The 14905-nt window shown below is 39.9% G+C and overlaps 1 protein-coding gene across 1 annotated transcript in view; it reads left to right on the top strand.

Annotated features, from left to right (window-relative positions):
- The window catches only part of GLIS1 (GLIS family zinc finger 1), a 205280-nt gene that overhangs the window by 178471 nt on the left and 11904 nt on the right, over positions 1-14905 (top strand). Inside the window, exon 8 of the mRNA XM_068406885.1 lies at positions 1219-1369. Within this exon, the coding sequence (XP_068262986.1) occupies positions 1219-1369 (151 nt within the window). The remainder of the gene's footprint in view (positions 1-1218; positions 1370-14905) is intronic.

Raw genomic sequence — 14905 nt, 5'->3', positions numbered from 1 at the left:
TCAGAATACAATGAGTGGCTGCTCTAGTCCTCCTCCATGTGCAGATTCCCTGGGAGGCATGCCTTGGTGGGCCAAAACTCTGAGAGATGTGTGGTAGGCAAACTTTAAGAAGAGCAGGAGAAGGGCAGAGAAAGTGAGAAAAGAAGGACCAGACTTTTCCAATAATTGCATTTACTAGGAGCCAGTCCTTTTTTCCTCCTGCTATAGGGCAGCATTTGCGAACAGTGTTGGTAATGCCGGGCAGCAAGCACTTCGGCAATCTCCTCTCGTTACAGAGGCCTGCCCTCAGCGCAGCCTTCACGCCAAAAGTCAGCGCCAAGGCCCTGACCCTCAGATAGCCTGGACTGTCTTAGTGCGCGGCTTACTCTTCGGAAGGGAGGCTTAAAAACTTAATTCCAGCATCTTATTCCAGGAGTCCTGGACAAAGCTTCCTCAACAACCCATGTGCTTGAGGGCATGACAGACACTTTGCTATTGGTGCCTGCCTGCCATGGTATAGGAGAGTAGCCAGAGTCCTAAAGAAAAGGGAACATTCACACTCCTTCAGTACTCTGTATACCAGTAAACCTTCTGTTTTCTCCTCACTCCTCTCTGCATTTAATTTATTGGGGTTTCATTTGTATCACTATGTGATATTTTCAAATGGTCCAGGATGTCCAGCAGCATACTAATTGAAAGTCAAATTAAAAAGTTTGGAATGAACAACAAAAAAAACCCAGGTCCTGGTCCCTCTTATGCAAACCCAGTGCTCTGAGTTCAGCGTCTAATGAGATGTAGGTAGGGTATCATGTACCGCTCTGCTGTCAATATGAGCTCCATTGTGCTGCAAACAAGGGAGCACTGTGGGTTCTCACTCAGAAGTATGGTGAAGGCAGAGTGAGAGTCCTGCCAAGTCCCGCCAGCCATTAGGAGGAGTGCTTACAGGTCTGCAGTGAGAGCAAGGAAGAAATGGACCACCTGAGAGGGCCGGAGGGGAGACACACATATGTCAAAATACCTTGATGCAGCTTTGAGTGCTGTTCCAAGCACAGCGGAATTCATTTACATGCTGGGTCTGTGAGTAGGTGACTCGCCCTGGCAGTGTGACTCCCCCAACAGAAGTGGGCTGCTGTGTGTCGTGGGGTTGGATGAGGGATGGGGAGGATGTGGTTTTCAAGGACTTCCTTGGATGCTGCTTTCCTTGCTTATTTTATTTTGCAAAATGATGTGTGTTCACAGGCATGTACAGTGGTTCCAGCGCTAACCATAATGGTCCCTCACCAGGTATATTGCCACCTCCTCATGACATCCCTTCAAGACACCAGCCACTCGACCCCACCCTTTCCAGTCCACATCACCATCAGTCGCCGCTGGAGAGTTCCAGGGAAGGGTATGTGTGTGAAACATGCTTGGCCTCTGTCTGGTATGATAATGAATGATTAATTGTTTATTTTATTTTGCATGGATGCTGTTCAAATGAAAAAACACTGGCCCAAACTAAGCAATTTTGTTTGTTTTAGAATCGTAGAATAATTTAGTGTTGAAGGGACCTCAGAAGGTCACGTCATCCGTCCCCTGTGCAAAGCAGGGCAAACTTTGACATTACTATCAGGTTGCTCAGGGCCTTGGCCTTGTCTTCAACAAAACACACTGAGATTTTTTTCTTCATAGCATGCAATTACAGTTAGATTTTTTTCTTTTTTTTTTTCCCTTGATGACTTCTTGTAAGTTTGGATAAGTGCAGAGAACTTTTCTCAGCTAAAATGAGAAATCTCTTGAAGGGTAAAAAACCCAAACCATGACTCACTCAGGAATAAGGCAGTGTTGGCCTGAGTAAGACTTATTTTGTGTCAGAGCAGCAGGCTTTCTCACTTCCTTGCTCTCTGATAAGGTTTTCTGTAATACATCCCTCAGCAGCGGGCATTAACCAGTAAGATCCTAATCAGGGAAGAGTATATTATCACACTGATTTTATAGAGTCCATTGCTACAGTATGGATTGCATTGCATTGCTACAGTGTGTGATATTTCTAAAGCACCATTTACTCAAGGATCTCATAACATCTTCTCAACAGTAAAGAATCTCTGTAAGCCACAAAATTCTGCTCTAATCTTTTTGCTCAGGTTTTTTTTTTTGGTGCTAGGCTTACGCAAATTAAACATTAAACTTAGTTTTTCTTACCAGCACTTTGGACTGATTTTGCTTTACTGATGGGAACCTGGGATACAGAGAGATTAAGACTTTTTTTTTTTCCTAAAAATATGTTTGGGTTCTTTAGCAAATACAGCAATTGAATGTAGAACTTTTCCATCCTAATCCAGCAGGATCCCTTCCCCTCACTGCGGCCAGAGCGCTGCTCAGCTGTTTCCTCTTTGAGTTGGTTCTAGGATGGGCTTCCTAGGGCAGTTAAGGCAAAAAATCCCAACCACGAATGAAATAAACTAAGGATATACTATGGGAAGGATGTAACAGGCTGTCAGTAAGGTGGATTTGTTTCTAAGGCACTTCATGTTTTGGTGCTGTTAATAAGAAATGAAAGCAAAGACTTGACCAGAATGAGGGCAACAGACAGTTTTCCAGTTTGAGGGGTCTGAAGCTCCTGGATGAATTTTCCTTGCTGCCTCTCCTGTCTCCATTCCAGAGTACAGCACTTCTCTTTTCAGCAGGAAAACTGTGCTGAGTGAACTGAGCTCCTTCTACAGATATTTTGATCATTTGCTTAGGCCAAAGTTCACATCAGAATTGTCTCTGCTGTTTTCAGTTCTAGTGGAATAGGGATTCTGTCTCAGAAGAGACAACGGTGCTGATTTATCATCTCAGTGCTTATATACTTAATAATGTAAAGTCTTTGCAGAAACACCATGGTTAATATCCTATGACAAAATGTAAGAGTGAGATGATAACAGATTTCTAACCATGAACCAAACATCAGGAAATGGAGAGTGGAATGTACTTTTGAATAGTTATTTTAAAACAGGGTATCTAGTTTCATGACATAATTACTTGGAATTTTTCAGCGTCTCAAATACCATTTTCTAAACTCAAAATCATCTGTATTCAGCACTGTCATACCCAGTCCAAGATCCTTTTGCTGTGTTTTCATTGTTTATGCTTACATTATTAATGACTGCTGAAATAAAGCCCATACATGACATTTTAATTGCAAGTACAGAAACTTAGTGTGAACTAATAGTCCTTGAATTTCATTTAGCACAGTTTTGTTTAAAGCGTTCATCCATTTAACTGGGCAAAATCACTTAATAATATAATGCTGGGAGACACTGAATTATAGAACTGTTACACCTCTGCCACTTCATAACAGTATGCCATTACTCATATAAAATATATATGGTTTACAATAGGAAAGAAACACCTAACACTACCTTTCTTCATATTAACTGCTCCAGCTTGCTGGCACACAGAGAATGTTTTGCCTCATTTGTCAGCTGTCTCAGCATTCATGTTTAAGTAAATGCGAAGAATTTCTATGCTGTGAATCAGTACGATGACAAGACCGGATTGCATAGTTTGGAAGTCTGTGGAATGAACCAAATGCTTACTATCAAGAAATCTAATTACTGAGTCATCAAATATGCAAGATGCCAAAAACTACATGAGGCGGAGTGCAAACAGTCTACTCAAGTTTGACATAAGATTCAGAATTTGATTTAAAGGCTTTTTCTTTTTTCTTAAAAAAAGGCCTACATTACACCATCCTTTGCCAAAGTCAATACCAAGTGCAGCCGTCAATTTTCCCAAATGGTTTGCTGAGACATTTAAATAGTTTGACAAAATTATCTAATTCACTTGAAAATGTTCTAACAAAATCTGACTTCATTACCAAATGTATTTATACTGGCTTTATACAATATGGAGAGTATTTTTTCAAATTCTGGTACGAAGTATATGCTAGAACAGAAAATTTTACTTCTATTGATATTACTTAAACTAAAAGTGTGTGACTGAGAAATATTTTGGCATCCAGAAAGTGGGTTTGTCATGATCCAAGTTTAAATATATATTTATTTTTTATTTCAGGTAGCAAAGGTTTATTTTAGCATTTCTTGTAGCATATGCCATGTATAATGTCTAACTCGGTTTCATTTTGCACATTGCAAAAATAGTCTGTTTTGATTTGTAGCAGAACGAAGACGGAAAAACAGCTTTTAGTATTAAATCTTAGGTGGATGTTGTGCTTGGCTTTCTTTCTACTATTTTTTCAGCTGTTATTATCTAAGTCATCTAAAAATGTGCTTATTTTCATTTGTAAACTATCTCTGTAAATTCCAGTTTAACATATTCAGTGTGATAAATTATCAGCTTAAATGAAACTGATATGACTAAAGTTAAGTGAGTTTGAGTGGTGGCACCAAGTTAGGGATTTGCACCAATTTGGCTTAATGATCCAACAAGGTCACTTTGTAAGATTCGAACACAGTCCCTCTGTACGTGACTGTGAGGCCCTCTGTCACCTGTGACGCCCATAACAAACAGCACTTATGTTCTCAAAAGAAGCTGAGGGTACTGACAAATAACAGCTTTACTGGGAAGGTGATGTGTCTCCAAGGGAAAGGACAGTGAAACTATTTTTTTATATTCCTGCGGTAATTTAGGTCATTGCTACTCTGTAAACACAACAGTAAATTACGAACTAGTGGGATTAAGGCATCTGTGATGTCCATAGGTGATGATTAATGAGAACTCTGAATCCAGTCTCGTGAGCCTTTAATATAAAGGATTAAGTAATCAAGGTTAGAGGAAGGATCTTACACAACTGCCTTTTGCCTGGGCTTCTCACCAGCTAACTGCAACCAGTTCAAACCATGTTCCAGACTCCCCTGAAGAGCCACTTACCCATACAAAATCACAAGAAATAGGGCTTAAAAACAATCAAGTGAAAAGAGACGTTTTAATCAGGCTGCTTAAACATCGGAATTTTTGTTTGCTTGCTTCTTAGCACCTGTTAATTCAAATACCACAGAAATACTTAAATGTAAAGAGAGATCTGTTAAAAATGTAGTCCTTCATTTCTCTTTATGTAAAGTTAACATACACAACATGCACACAGCCTCCCTTCTTGCCCAACCAGGGACCACCAGATTTGAAATTCCTGATATTTTTAAGGTTAAAAACAAATATGTAGGATAAAATCTTGTGTGTTAGATTTTTATTTGTACTACTAGTGCACTGTACATTGGCAATAAGAGACTGTAAGCCAGCTCCTGCCCACGTTTCAGCCCTAGTACACACATTGCCAGGACCCTGTCAGGTGCCTCCATTTCAAAGAAGGATCTGGCCCAGCCACCCTGTCTGCTCTCCGTGAGCTGCGGGGTTGGGAGAAAGCACCCTCCAACAACCCCCCGTCTCTGCTCTGTGGGATTGGTTTTGGCTTCATATTTGCTGGTATATGACTATGGCTTACAAAGGGTTTGGTGGGTGCTTGCTTGTCAGATGGGACCGGACCCAAATTGTTTCACTGTTGTTTGCAAGCAGCTAGTTTTCTGGAGCATGATGATAAGATTTAAGAAACTGCCCCAAAACCAGTGAAAGAAACGGGGGAGATTCTTTTCAATAAGTTGTGCTGTCTATCTCCTTTAACTGCCAGAATCCATGGCCAGATCAGAAAATACATTTGTGTACCTATTTCTCATTACTTTCAGTGACAATTAGGTGTCTAACTAGTTATGTCTAATCTTTATTAATCTTCAAGTTTGTGAGCTCACATAAATAAATTCAGTAGTAACTGGCATGGAGCTAGAATCTTTGTAGGAAACAAATGTTTACTCTCTGGCAGTACTCTGGAGAACTAAATACCTACACAGTTTTTAGAACAGTTCCTAGGACCAAGGAGATACATCATTCATTCACTATGGATTCCACTGGAGAATACTCTTCATTTATAATAGAATACACAAGTCAGTGTTTTAGTCTTTCTTTCAAAAGCACTAAAACCAGTAACAAGAAACAGATATCTCTGACAGCTGAAAACATTTTCAATGGAGGAAGCCAAGAACCCATCATAATTTATCTCAGTGTTATGGATCTGAGCACGCAAAAGGGGCATCAGTACATCTGTCCAAAGAAAGAACAATGTACAGGTGCGGAGCTGAGGTTCATGTAACAAAGAAAATCAGTAATTAAAAGCATCTGGTTTCGAATCCCAAGTCATTTATCTCATTGTAGAAAATGTGATCAGAATTCATTTATAATCACGTCCAGATAGGCTTATACAGTTTTCCCCCCCTTAAAGCAAAATTAGCATTAGCATAGGCTTACTTCAACAATACATGGTTAAGAATAACTTAGTGGTTGATCATGGGGGTAAAATATTTTTTGGCCATCAGCAGAAATAGGTGGGCATGTGTTTCGTTTGAGTTTCTAAAAGGGCTGGATTGACATTCGTTAGAGCCTTCATCAGTGCATCTCAAAGTAAGTGCTATGTTGCCTGCCCAGAAGGGACACTGTAAGCAAAACTATCTTAGAGTAAGAAATAAGGGAGTTACAGAAGAAGGTGGGAGGTTAAAGGAGTTGGTCAGAGTAACTCAGGAACCATTTAAGATGGATTCAACCACAGCTCTTCTGCATTATATTAATTATTTTAGCCATTACTGGTTTTATCTGTAGTTAAATTTATGCTTAACATCTGTAAAGCGGACTTTTTTTTTTTTTTTCAAATTTTGTTTTGCTTTTTAAGCGAAACTTCTGCAGTTAGGTGTAAACTCTATACGCCAAACACAATAATTTATCATGGTATAACAACTGATTAAGTTTTCTTAACATCTCCCACTATTCAGTATAGTGTCTTTTAGACTGTAAACTTGAAGAAAGCAGGCGTCAGCTACCTGTACAGAATCTACCTGCACCTGGAAGCATCTTGCTGCATACTTACCAGAGAATAATGACCTTAAATGACTAAAATAAGATAGATCAGTCCAGCATGCAGTACATGCTGGATAATATTGAGTAGACAATATCTGTTTGATTGCATGTCTGTGTAATTGACTTCCTGGCAATCACTTGAACCTAAGGCAGTGCTCTTTATTTCAATATGTTTTGATATTTCTTTGACCACGTTAATAAGGATTTTTTTTTACTTTTGAAATATATTTTCCTGCTAGATTATTATCAAGTTTTCAAATTTCCCTTACGTGTAGCAGCTTCCACTGTAGTGATTCATTAGCTTCATTTCAAAGATTATTGAACAAACCCTTATAAATGTGTTTTAATTGGCACAGTTCCCATAATGATCATTATGACTATGTGCTCTGCAGAAATCGCACATATCAGGTCAGAACAATTGTAGAGTTATTTATTTAACATAGAAAAAACATGTTTGTGTATATGTGTGAATTTGTATAGGTAATGAAATGCATTACAAAATACTGAGTTACGTTTTACGCCCAACTGAGACTTGCATGTATATTTGTTAGAGTATTTCAGTAAGTCGCTCTCTACCTGAAGAGAAGGCACACACAGAAAGCCTGTGAGTGTACCAGGAAAGGGCTCCTTTGGCTCCTCTGTATTTTTGAACCCAAAGCTATTTTCGTATCACTGTTATTGGCATTATTAAAAATATTCTAAAGCAATTAAATGACCTAAGAATCCTCAGTCACATTAGAGGTCCCATGGATACTCTTCTCCAGAATGTTTATGAAGCCCCTCTTACCCATCATAGCTACCTAGCTCCTGCACTCGTTGTACAGGCACTTGTTGACACTGCTCAGAGTGTAGGTGAGGGAAGATGCAGAACTGGATTAAAGTAACCAAAGGCAGTATTCTGAATGAAAAATAGTATCTTGTATTTCTCTGGAAGCAAGGAGAAGGCTGGCATTGCCTCAGTCCTACTGTAAAGATGAGGTAGGTCACATGCGGCATTAGTAGCAGAGCCAGGAACAGAGCCCCAGTCTGCTAACGGCAGACAGCTACTCATGCTGGCCACAAGCACAGTGGGGAAACAGAAGCAGAAGCACAGCATTGGATCTTACAGTCACAGAGACTGAGACCGTGTATGAAGGGCAGTGTGTCACAGCCCAGTAACTTGTTTGCTCATTGTTTACAAGAAAAGGTAATAAAATACAATGATGTCCAGCAAGATGATCTGCAATGAAGGATTTATTATATATCAGGGAGAGGGGGGGGAAGTGGAGAAAGGAAGAAAGAGGGAGAGAAGGAAAAGATTCCTTGCATTCCAGAAACTTAGCCAGAGGCACCTGGCAGTGATTAGTGCAAAGGTTCACCAAACTTCAGATAGAGTCTGCCTTTTTTAAAAAAAAAAGTAAAAAAAAAAGTGAACGGTATAACTGTTTCCTGAGCATGTGCTGACAGAAATTCCCGTAGGGCAAGACCCAGAACAGAAACACGTGGCAAGAGATTGGGCGCTATCCAGAGACCAGATTAGCAGAGCTTTACACATCATTTTTAATATTATGGGAAGAGATGAAAATAAGTGTTAACTTTTTTTTTTCCATTTTAAAAAAAAAAAAGTCTCCTGGTCCTGGAACTGAATTGGACTCTCACACAATGTAAGTAACTATAATGCTTGGGGGAGAGATTTTATGAATGAAATGGTTGGCATGCTGGACTGCATGGTACAACCTGGTTTCACAGAAAATCTCAGATTTTGTAACTTGCTGCAATACTGTACGAGTCACTTAAGGTAAAACATGGAGCTTCTTTGATTTTTGCTTCTCACTCTGGTGCTTTATTATATACTTTTCTTCATATTAATATGAGTTAAACGTAATTCTCAAAGTCACGATTGTTTGATATAGCGATACGCTATGCATGTGACCTGTATTACAGAATGGTCTTATAACCCAAAATATACAAAAAATTGTTTGAGATAAAGGACAGATGTTTTTCAGTCTGGATTTGGTCCTGTTTCCACTGAATTCAATGGGATATGGGTTGAGGTTCTTTGTCTAGCTCAGGAATCTGCCAATCAAACTGTCACATCAGAAAAAGAAAAAAAAAACAGACAGTTTTCATATTGGAAACATCCCTATCTTAGATATTTCTATTTTGTGGTTATACTTCATTCCCACTTATTGTTCAAGAATCTTAGTTTGCATTTACTTTCATTACTTGTCAATTTTCAATTCCATTCCATATTTACTAATTACGTATACTGCGTGTAGTTTTTGGCAATCGAGAGATGATGAACTAGATCATGAAAAAGCTCATCTTAAACCAGCTCAAAATCTGGCTTTACGATTTCTTCCTCTGTGTTAATTTGTCCAGGAACTGCTTTTGAACAAAGACTGGCTAAAGCAAAGTGTAAAACTATTTCTTACTCACACTAAGTACTGTGGATGAATATAGAAAACATACATCTTGACATCTTGACAGAAAGCTCACAAAAATCAATGTCGATATGTATTTATTTTTTGGTTCTTTATGTTGCAATAACATTGGAACAAGACATTTGGTGTGCATTGTGAAAATACACAATTCTTACACACCACTGCCTACTTGGGGAGGCTGAAACTGGAGGCAGGATAAATAATTCTAAAACAAGATAATGGTATTTGTAGCCTATTAGGTGTCTTTTCTAGAGATCACTGCTAACTTATGGCATACCGAGATAGTTCCTTCACATACGCCTTGCAATTTAATATGAACTTTAACAATACAAAGTATATTGTTAAAACTGGTTCCAAGAAAATTCATGTAAAAGTCTTTCTGGGATTTCTGTTTGAGATTCTTAAAGGTGTGCATGTTATAAAAGGAGACAGAAGACAGATTAATATATTCTATGTTTTGACTTTTAATTTTCTTTTAAAAAAATCCTGTTAAGATCCAGATTTTGGTGAGTTCCAATTGATGTGAATGACAAATGCTTTGCAGTAGAGGTGAGGGATTGGCTCGTCTATATCTAACACTTGGTTTAACGACCCTTCATGGGTAGTATCCCATCTGACTTTAAACCCTTTGCTTTGGAAGGGTTGTGAAATAGAGTATTTTAAGACAGTGTTTAGCATGGTGCAGCAATGTGCGCAGTATCATAGACAAGGTATGTTAGCAAGTTAGGATCAGTTCTTCCAATAGTTTTCTGTCGGTTGTGTGGATGAAGGTATTACATAAACAAGATTTTTCTGATCAGTCCTTTTACTTATTTTTCTACTGATGCGTTCTCAGGAGAGGAATGCATTAGCTTTGCAATTCCACCTGAAATCATAGGTCCCTCAAGACTAGTATTACATCTTGATCGCCATCCTACACATGGTGCTTCAAAGGGAATTTGAAAAAACCCACAATACCTGGTCAATCGCACAAAGTTGTATGATGAGTGAAGAGAGAGGAGAATTCCTCTTCGACTCCTTGGCTGATCAGTTTACATCCTGAAGCACACGATTTGATTACCCCTCGCTTAGCATGGAAATGTTGGTTTTGGCCATTAAATTTTTCAGTCCCTTTTTAAAAAAATCGGTATTTTGTTTGATTCTGTGACTTCCTGTGGCTATGAATGCCACAGGCCAGGGCATGCTGTGTGAGCAAAATGTTCCTTTTGTTTTAAGCCGACCTGCGTCTCTCTGTGGTTCATGCCGTGTCTTGGACAGAGTGGAGGGAAGGCTGGCTCCTCCATTGCACCTTGTAATCTGGAAAACTGCATTTTAAATTCTCTTCTTTTAGTGGCATGCTTCTAGTTTTGGCAGTTTTACTTTGTAAGAAAACCCTGTCTTACTATTCTAGTATATCCTCAGCTGTTTTCATCCTCAGCTGTTTTTAACTCCCACAATAACTTTATGCATCAAAACTGAACTGGTTTTACCACTATGTAACGTATGATCATTAATGAGTAGATTCTTACCACATCCAACGGTGTAGTTCCCTTTCTGTTATAATGTGCAACTTTTTTGAGCAGTGATAATTCCTACAACACTGCTATTCCCAAAAGATACTGTAAGTTCAAAAACAGTTAACACATGTAAGGAACGTAGACTCTTTGGTGCATACCTCTCTATGTGACAGGAATTGACAAGCACCTCCTGTTGTTAGGTCTGAAGTCACCAAAATGAATCTTCAGGTGAAAAAGCTTTCCTACTTGCATCTCATATTACACACAGCAAAGTTTTTAGCAACAGGAGTTTCATCAGTACACAACTGGAAATCCGCTGTATTCAGAGGGAGCTTATTAGTAACTTCATTAGTGTCTGTAGCAGATAATGGCTAGGAATAAGGTAAATGCTTGGTTAACAGGTTACCTGTCACGTAAGGGACATATGGTTTCTGATAATGGAGTAGTAAAAGCCTTGCAGTGGGTTAATTTGTCGTTTGAGGTACTAAGTATTTTACCATCAAACATCCTTGGAAGTCAGGGCAGACTATATCAACAGTCAGACTACATCAGCAGTGGAAGCGATCTGTAAGAACTGTTGATTCTTAGCTTTGTCACAAGGATAGGGAGATAGCAAAAAGATTTATGCTCCCAAACAGAAATACTCCTTATAGCCAGGAGCCCTCAAATTTAATGCATTAAGGAAGGATAAGGATTTTTTTTACATGTATGTGAGAGTATTTCTTTATATATCTCTAGATACAGCTATATATAAGCACAGATATATATATTAAACGGCCCCAAAAGGACCTGCAAATTTTCTGAATTACACAAGTTACAATTAAAGTAAAATATATGGTATAGATTTATTATTAATATCCAAACCAAAGCAAACTGTGGTTGTAGTACAGTATTAACAGGAAATGTCTAGGCTATTAGTTATTGAAACATAGATGCCTGAGCTACTGCCTGGGAATTTTTAATGGATCCAGCTGAGTTCCTGGTGTAAGTAGTTTAGTGTTTCTTCTTCCACACAGAAGGCATCTCCTTTTAAGCTCTTTTCTGTTGCTAATGCATTATCTATTTAATTTGTATCAGGAATGATTCCTCCTCTCTTTAAACAACCCGAGTATCACAGCAACCTAATTAGTAGGCAAATATTCAGGAAAGAATTAAAAACACAGCACTAGGAACTGGACAGTGAGCTGATGAAAAAAACTCTCCTTGAGTGTGCCAGAGCACATTCACACTTGCATATACACACACAATAAATTTTTAGGCACCAGCTTGAGCTATAGGCATTGTGATGGATATTTTAAGGAGACAAATCCAAATGTTGGCTACTTGTGCTAATATAGGCAGATTTTTCTGCTGAGCAAAGCTCTTTCCTAGCTAAAAACTGTGCCTTAACTTATGGGAAACATGTTAAATTCCCTGTTTGGGAGAGGCTGAGCAGAACATAGTAGATTTCAGAGTGACCTGCTCAACTGTATGAAACTCTCTTCATGCAGAGGAGGGAGCGATGGTCAAATGTTACATGGAGCTTTCAGGGTTTCAGCTCCAGTTCCTGTGCTACAGTAAGTTCCTAGGATACTGGCTGCCCGCAGACAGCTATGTTTGCTGAGCTCCAGCACCGTGACAGCAGTGCCGAGTGGGAGCAGCGAGCTGGCAGCTCTGCGCGGCCGCTCAGCTCACCCAGCTGGAGCAGGGCCCCACATATCCCCGCACCCCTCCTGCGTCCTGTGGGGAATCTCACCTGCTCTTAACCAGTCATTTCAAAGGCTTCAAGGCACAAATGCGATTGCAACTGTTGAGCTCACACACAAGGAAAACAGGAATGCAAAAGAGTGTGAATGGGGAGAAGCGCTGCTTTAAAAATAACAATAAAAACTGTTAAATTCTTCTCAGATGGTTAAGATTTAAATAGCCTCTGGGAGTAGTTAAACTGGGTAGAGAAGCTGGGATTTTCAGTATTCCCGCAGCTGGACACCTTAAATGTACCATTTTTGTTTGACATGCAACATATTTGCATAGAATTGAAAAATGCGATTACTCGACCATCCTAACAAAGCACTGGGCAGAGAGCAGCCCGGCAGGCCTCTATGGGGTGCTGCACTTCCCAGCAGTAGCCAGGACAAGACATTTCAAGAGAAGGCAGAGGAAACCCAACACAGGCAGTTGCAGAGTGCTCGCTCACCAGAAGTATTTTCCTCCCTCATTCAGAGTGGTTTCTGGCTCATCCAGACCTCGGAGTTCTTAGTACATCTTTTGTTTCTCTTTTAAATGTGTGTGTGGTCATTATCCATATAAATGTCACTATTGTGACCGCTTTTAGCTATTATCTTTCCAATGAAAACAACGGCAATCTTTTTAATCTCCTTTCAGATAAAAGCATTTCCAGGTTTCTAATAGCATTTCTGGCCTGTCGAGGACAGTGTCTCCATGTGTGCCGTTTGAAGGGGCTGGAGACCATTCTGTAATTTGCGGTTGTGCTTTGCCGGCGCTCCCTTGCAGCCTCGGAAGAGACCGTAGCAAAGGCTTTTCTGCAGGTCCCAGCAGATAACATGAGCCCCGTCTTTATGCAATAGCTCACCACAGACACACGCTGGAGAGCATTTGCAGAAGATACAACTTGTAGCTGGGCTGCATAACAGCTCGTTTGTATTAAACTGTTTCTCTACTGAGACCTTTGAGGAAAAACTGCAGCCACATGGGAGGTGACCTTAGCGTTTAGCTGCTTCTTAGCAAATAAACTCGGTTATTTTCCCCTCAGCATCTGCCCTTCGGCAGTTCAGACTCCAGCGAGCACTTTCTGTCTCTGACCTGAAGAGGGCACAGGTGGCCCCTGCAATCCTGCACCGACCCACTCCGTGTCCCCTTTTTACCACCCCTGCAGCCCCGGGCCTTTACCCTCGGGCAGGGCAAGGGCCATCCCAGCCCTGGTGCTGAGCTCTTTTTAATATGCTCTTAAACCAAAACACAGGTAAGATGTTTTTTCTTTGCATGTTGGCTCTTAAAATTCTACTTCAGTCCTCTTTATTTTATGTATTGCTGGTCATGGCAATGATTTTTTTTTTATTTATTTATTTTACATATTGCTGGTCATGGCTCATTGTGGGTAGTGTTGCCTTTCTCACAAGAAATTTATTTTCCAGTTTTTACATATTTGGCTGGCAAATATCCTTGCCTTCACCCATTTAACAATACTGGTTTATTTCTTCAGTTTATTTGGGGGATATTCAGAGTCTCTGTGGTTTGTATTATGTGCCTTATTTTTCTGCTTTGGGAGATGGACTTATTACAACATAGGATGGGCTTTGACTGGTTGATTTATTGAAGCCCCTTTTAATAGAGTGTCACTGTGACAGCTTTTGGCAGTGTTCCTCTGCCTCTCATGTTAAATTTGATTAAGCTGTTGTCACCATTAATTCACAGTTCATCTATATTTACCTCTTGAATGCTCCCATGTAGTGCTTAGCCCTAAGTCAAGCATAGCCTCGCTCCCCAAATTTTAATCCTAGCTGCTCCAAGAAGCAGTAATGTCAACTGGTGAGGAACTGCTATTGCAAATCATGGTTTATGGTGTTTAAATGGCTTGTGCAGTGGTAGAGGAAGACACCAGTGATAGATTTAATTTATTTTTTAGTTGATTCTTTGTATGCCTGCAATGGTTTTTGCTCAGTTTTTTTTTCCAGCTAGGTGACATATATTATAACCTGCAGGGGTGTTTTTATTTCTGCGCCTCAGGACCTGTAGCTGTGAAGTTCAGCAGGGTGGCTCTCAAACGGACAGGTGTTTTTTTTGGCATCTGAAGGTTCTAGTGCTGCTCAAAAAGCTGCTGCTTATGTTTAGCAAAAGCTCCAGAGGCAGCAGAGAGTATATGGTGAACGTATGGTCCATGCAGCCCTCACATTTGAAAGTGTGACACTGGGCTATGGAGCAAAAGGCCATTTCTCACAGCTACCATAGGAGGGTAGAAGATTCAGCTTCTACCTGTTCACTCATTTATAGGGTTAGTTTAATGCAGCTCTAAGAGAGGCTCATACATGAATGGCCAGGTTTTTGGTCCCATTTTCTGCACCATGCCATCTTTCTGTCTGTAAATGGCCAAAAGACAACCCTCTGGCAAAGGGCTCGTCCCTTCTGGGC

This window comes from Nyctibius grandis, chromosome 8 (genome assembly GCF_013368605.1).
Source record: "Nyctibius grandis isolate bNycGra1 chromosome 8, bNycGra1.pri, whole genome shotgun sequence".
Taxonomy (NCBI): Eukaryota; Metazoa; Chordata; class Aves; order Nyctibiiformes; family Nyctibiidae; genus Nyctibius; species Nyctibius grandis.
This window is presented reverse-complemented; position numbering and strand designations above follow the sequence as displayed.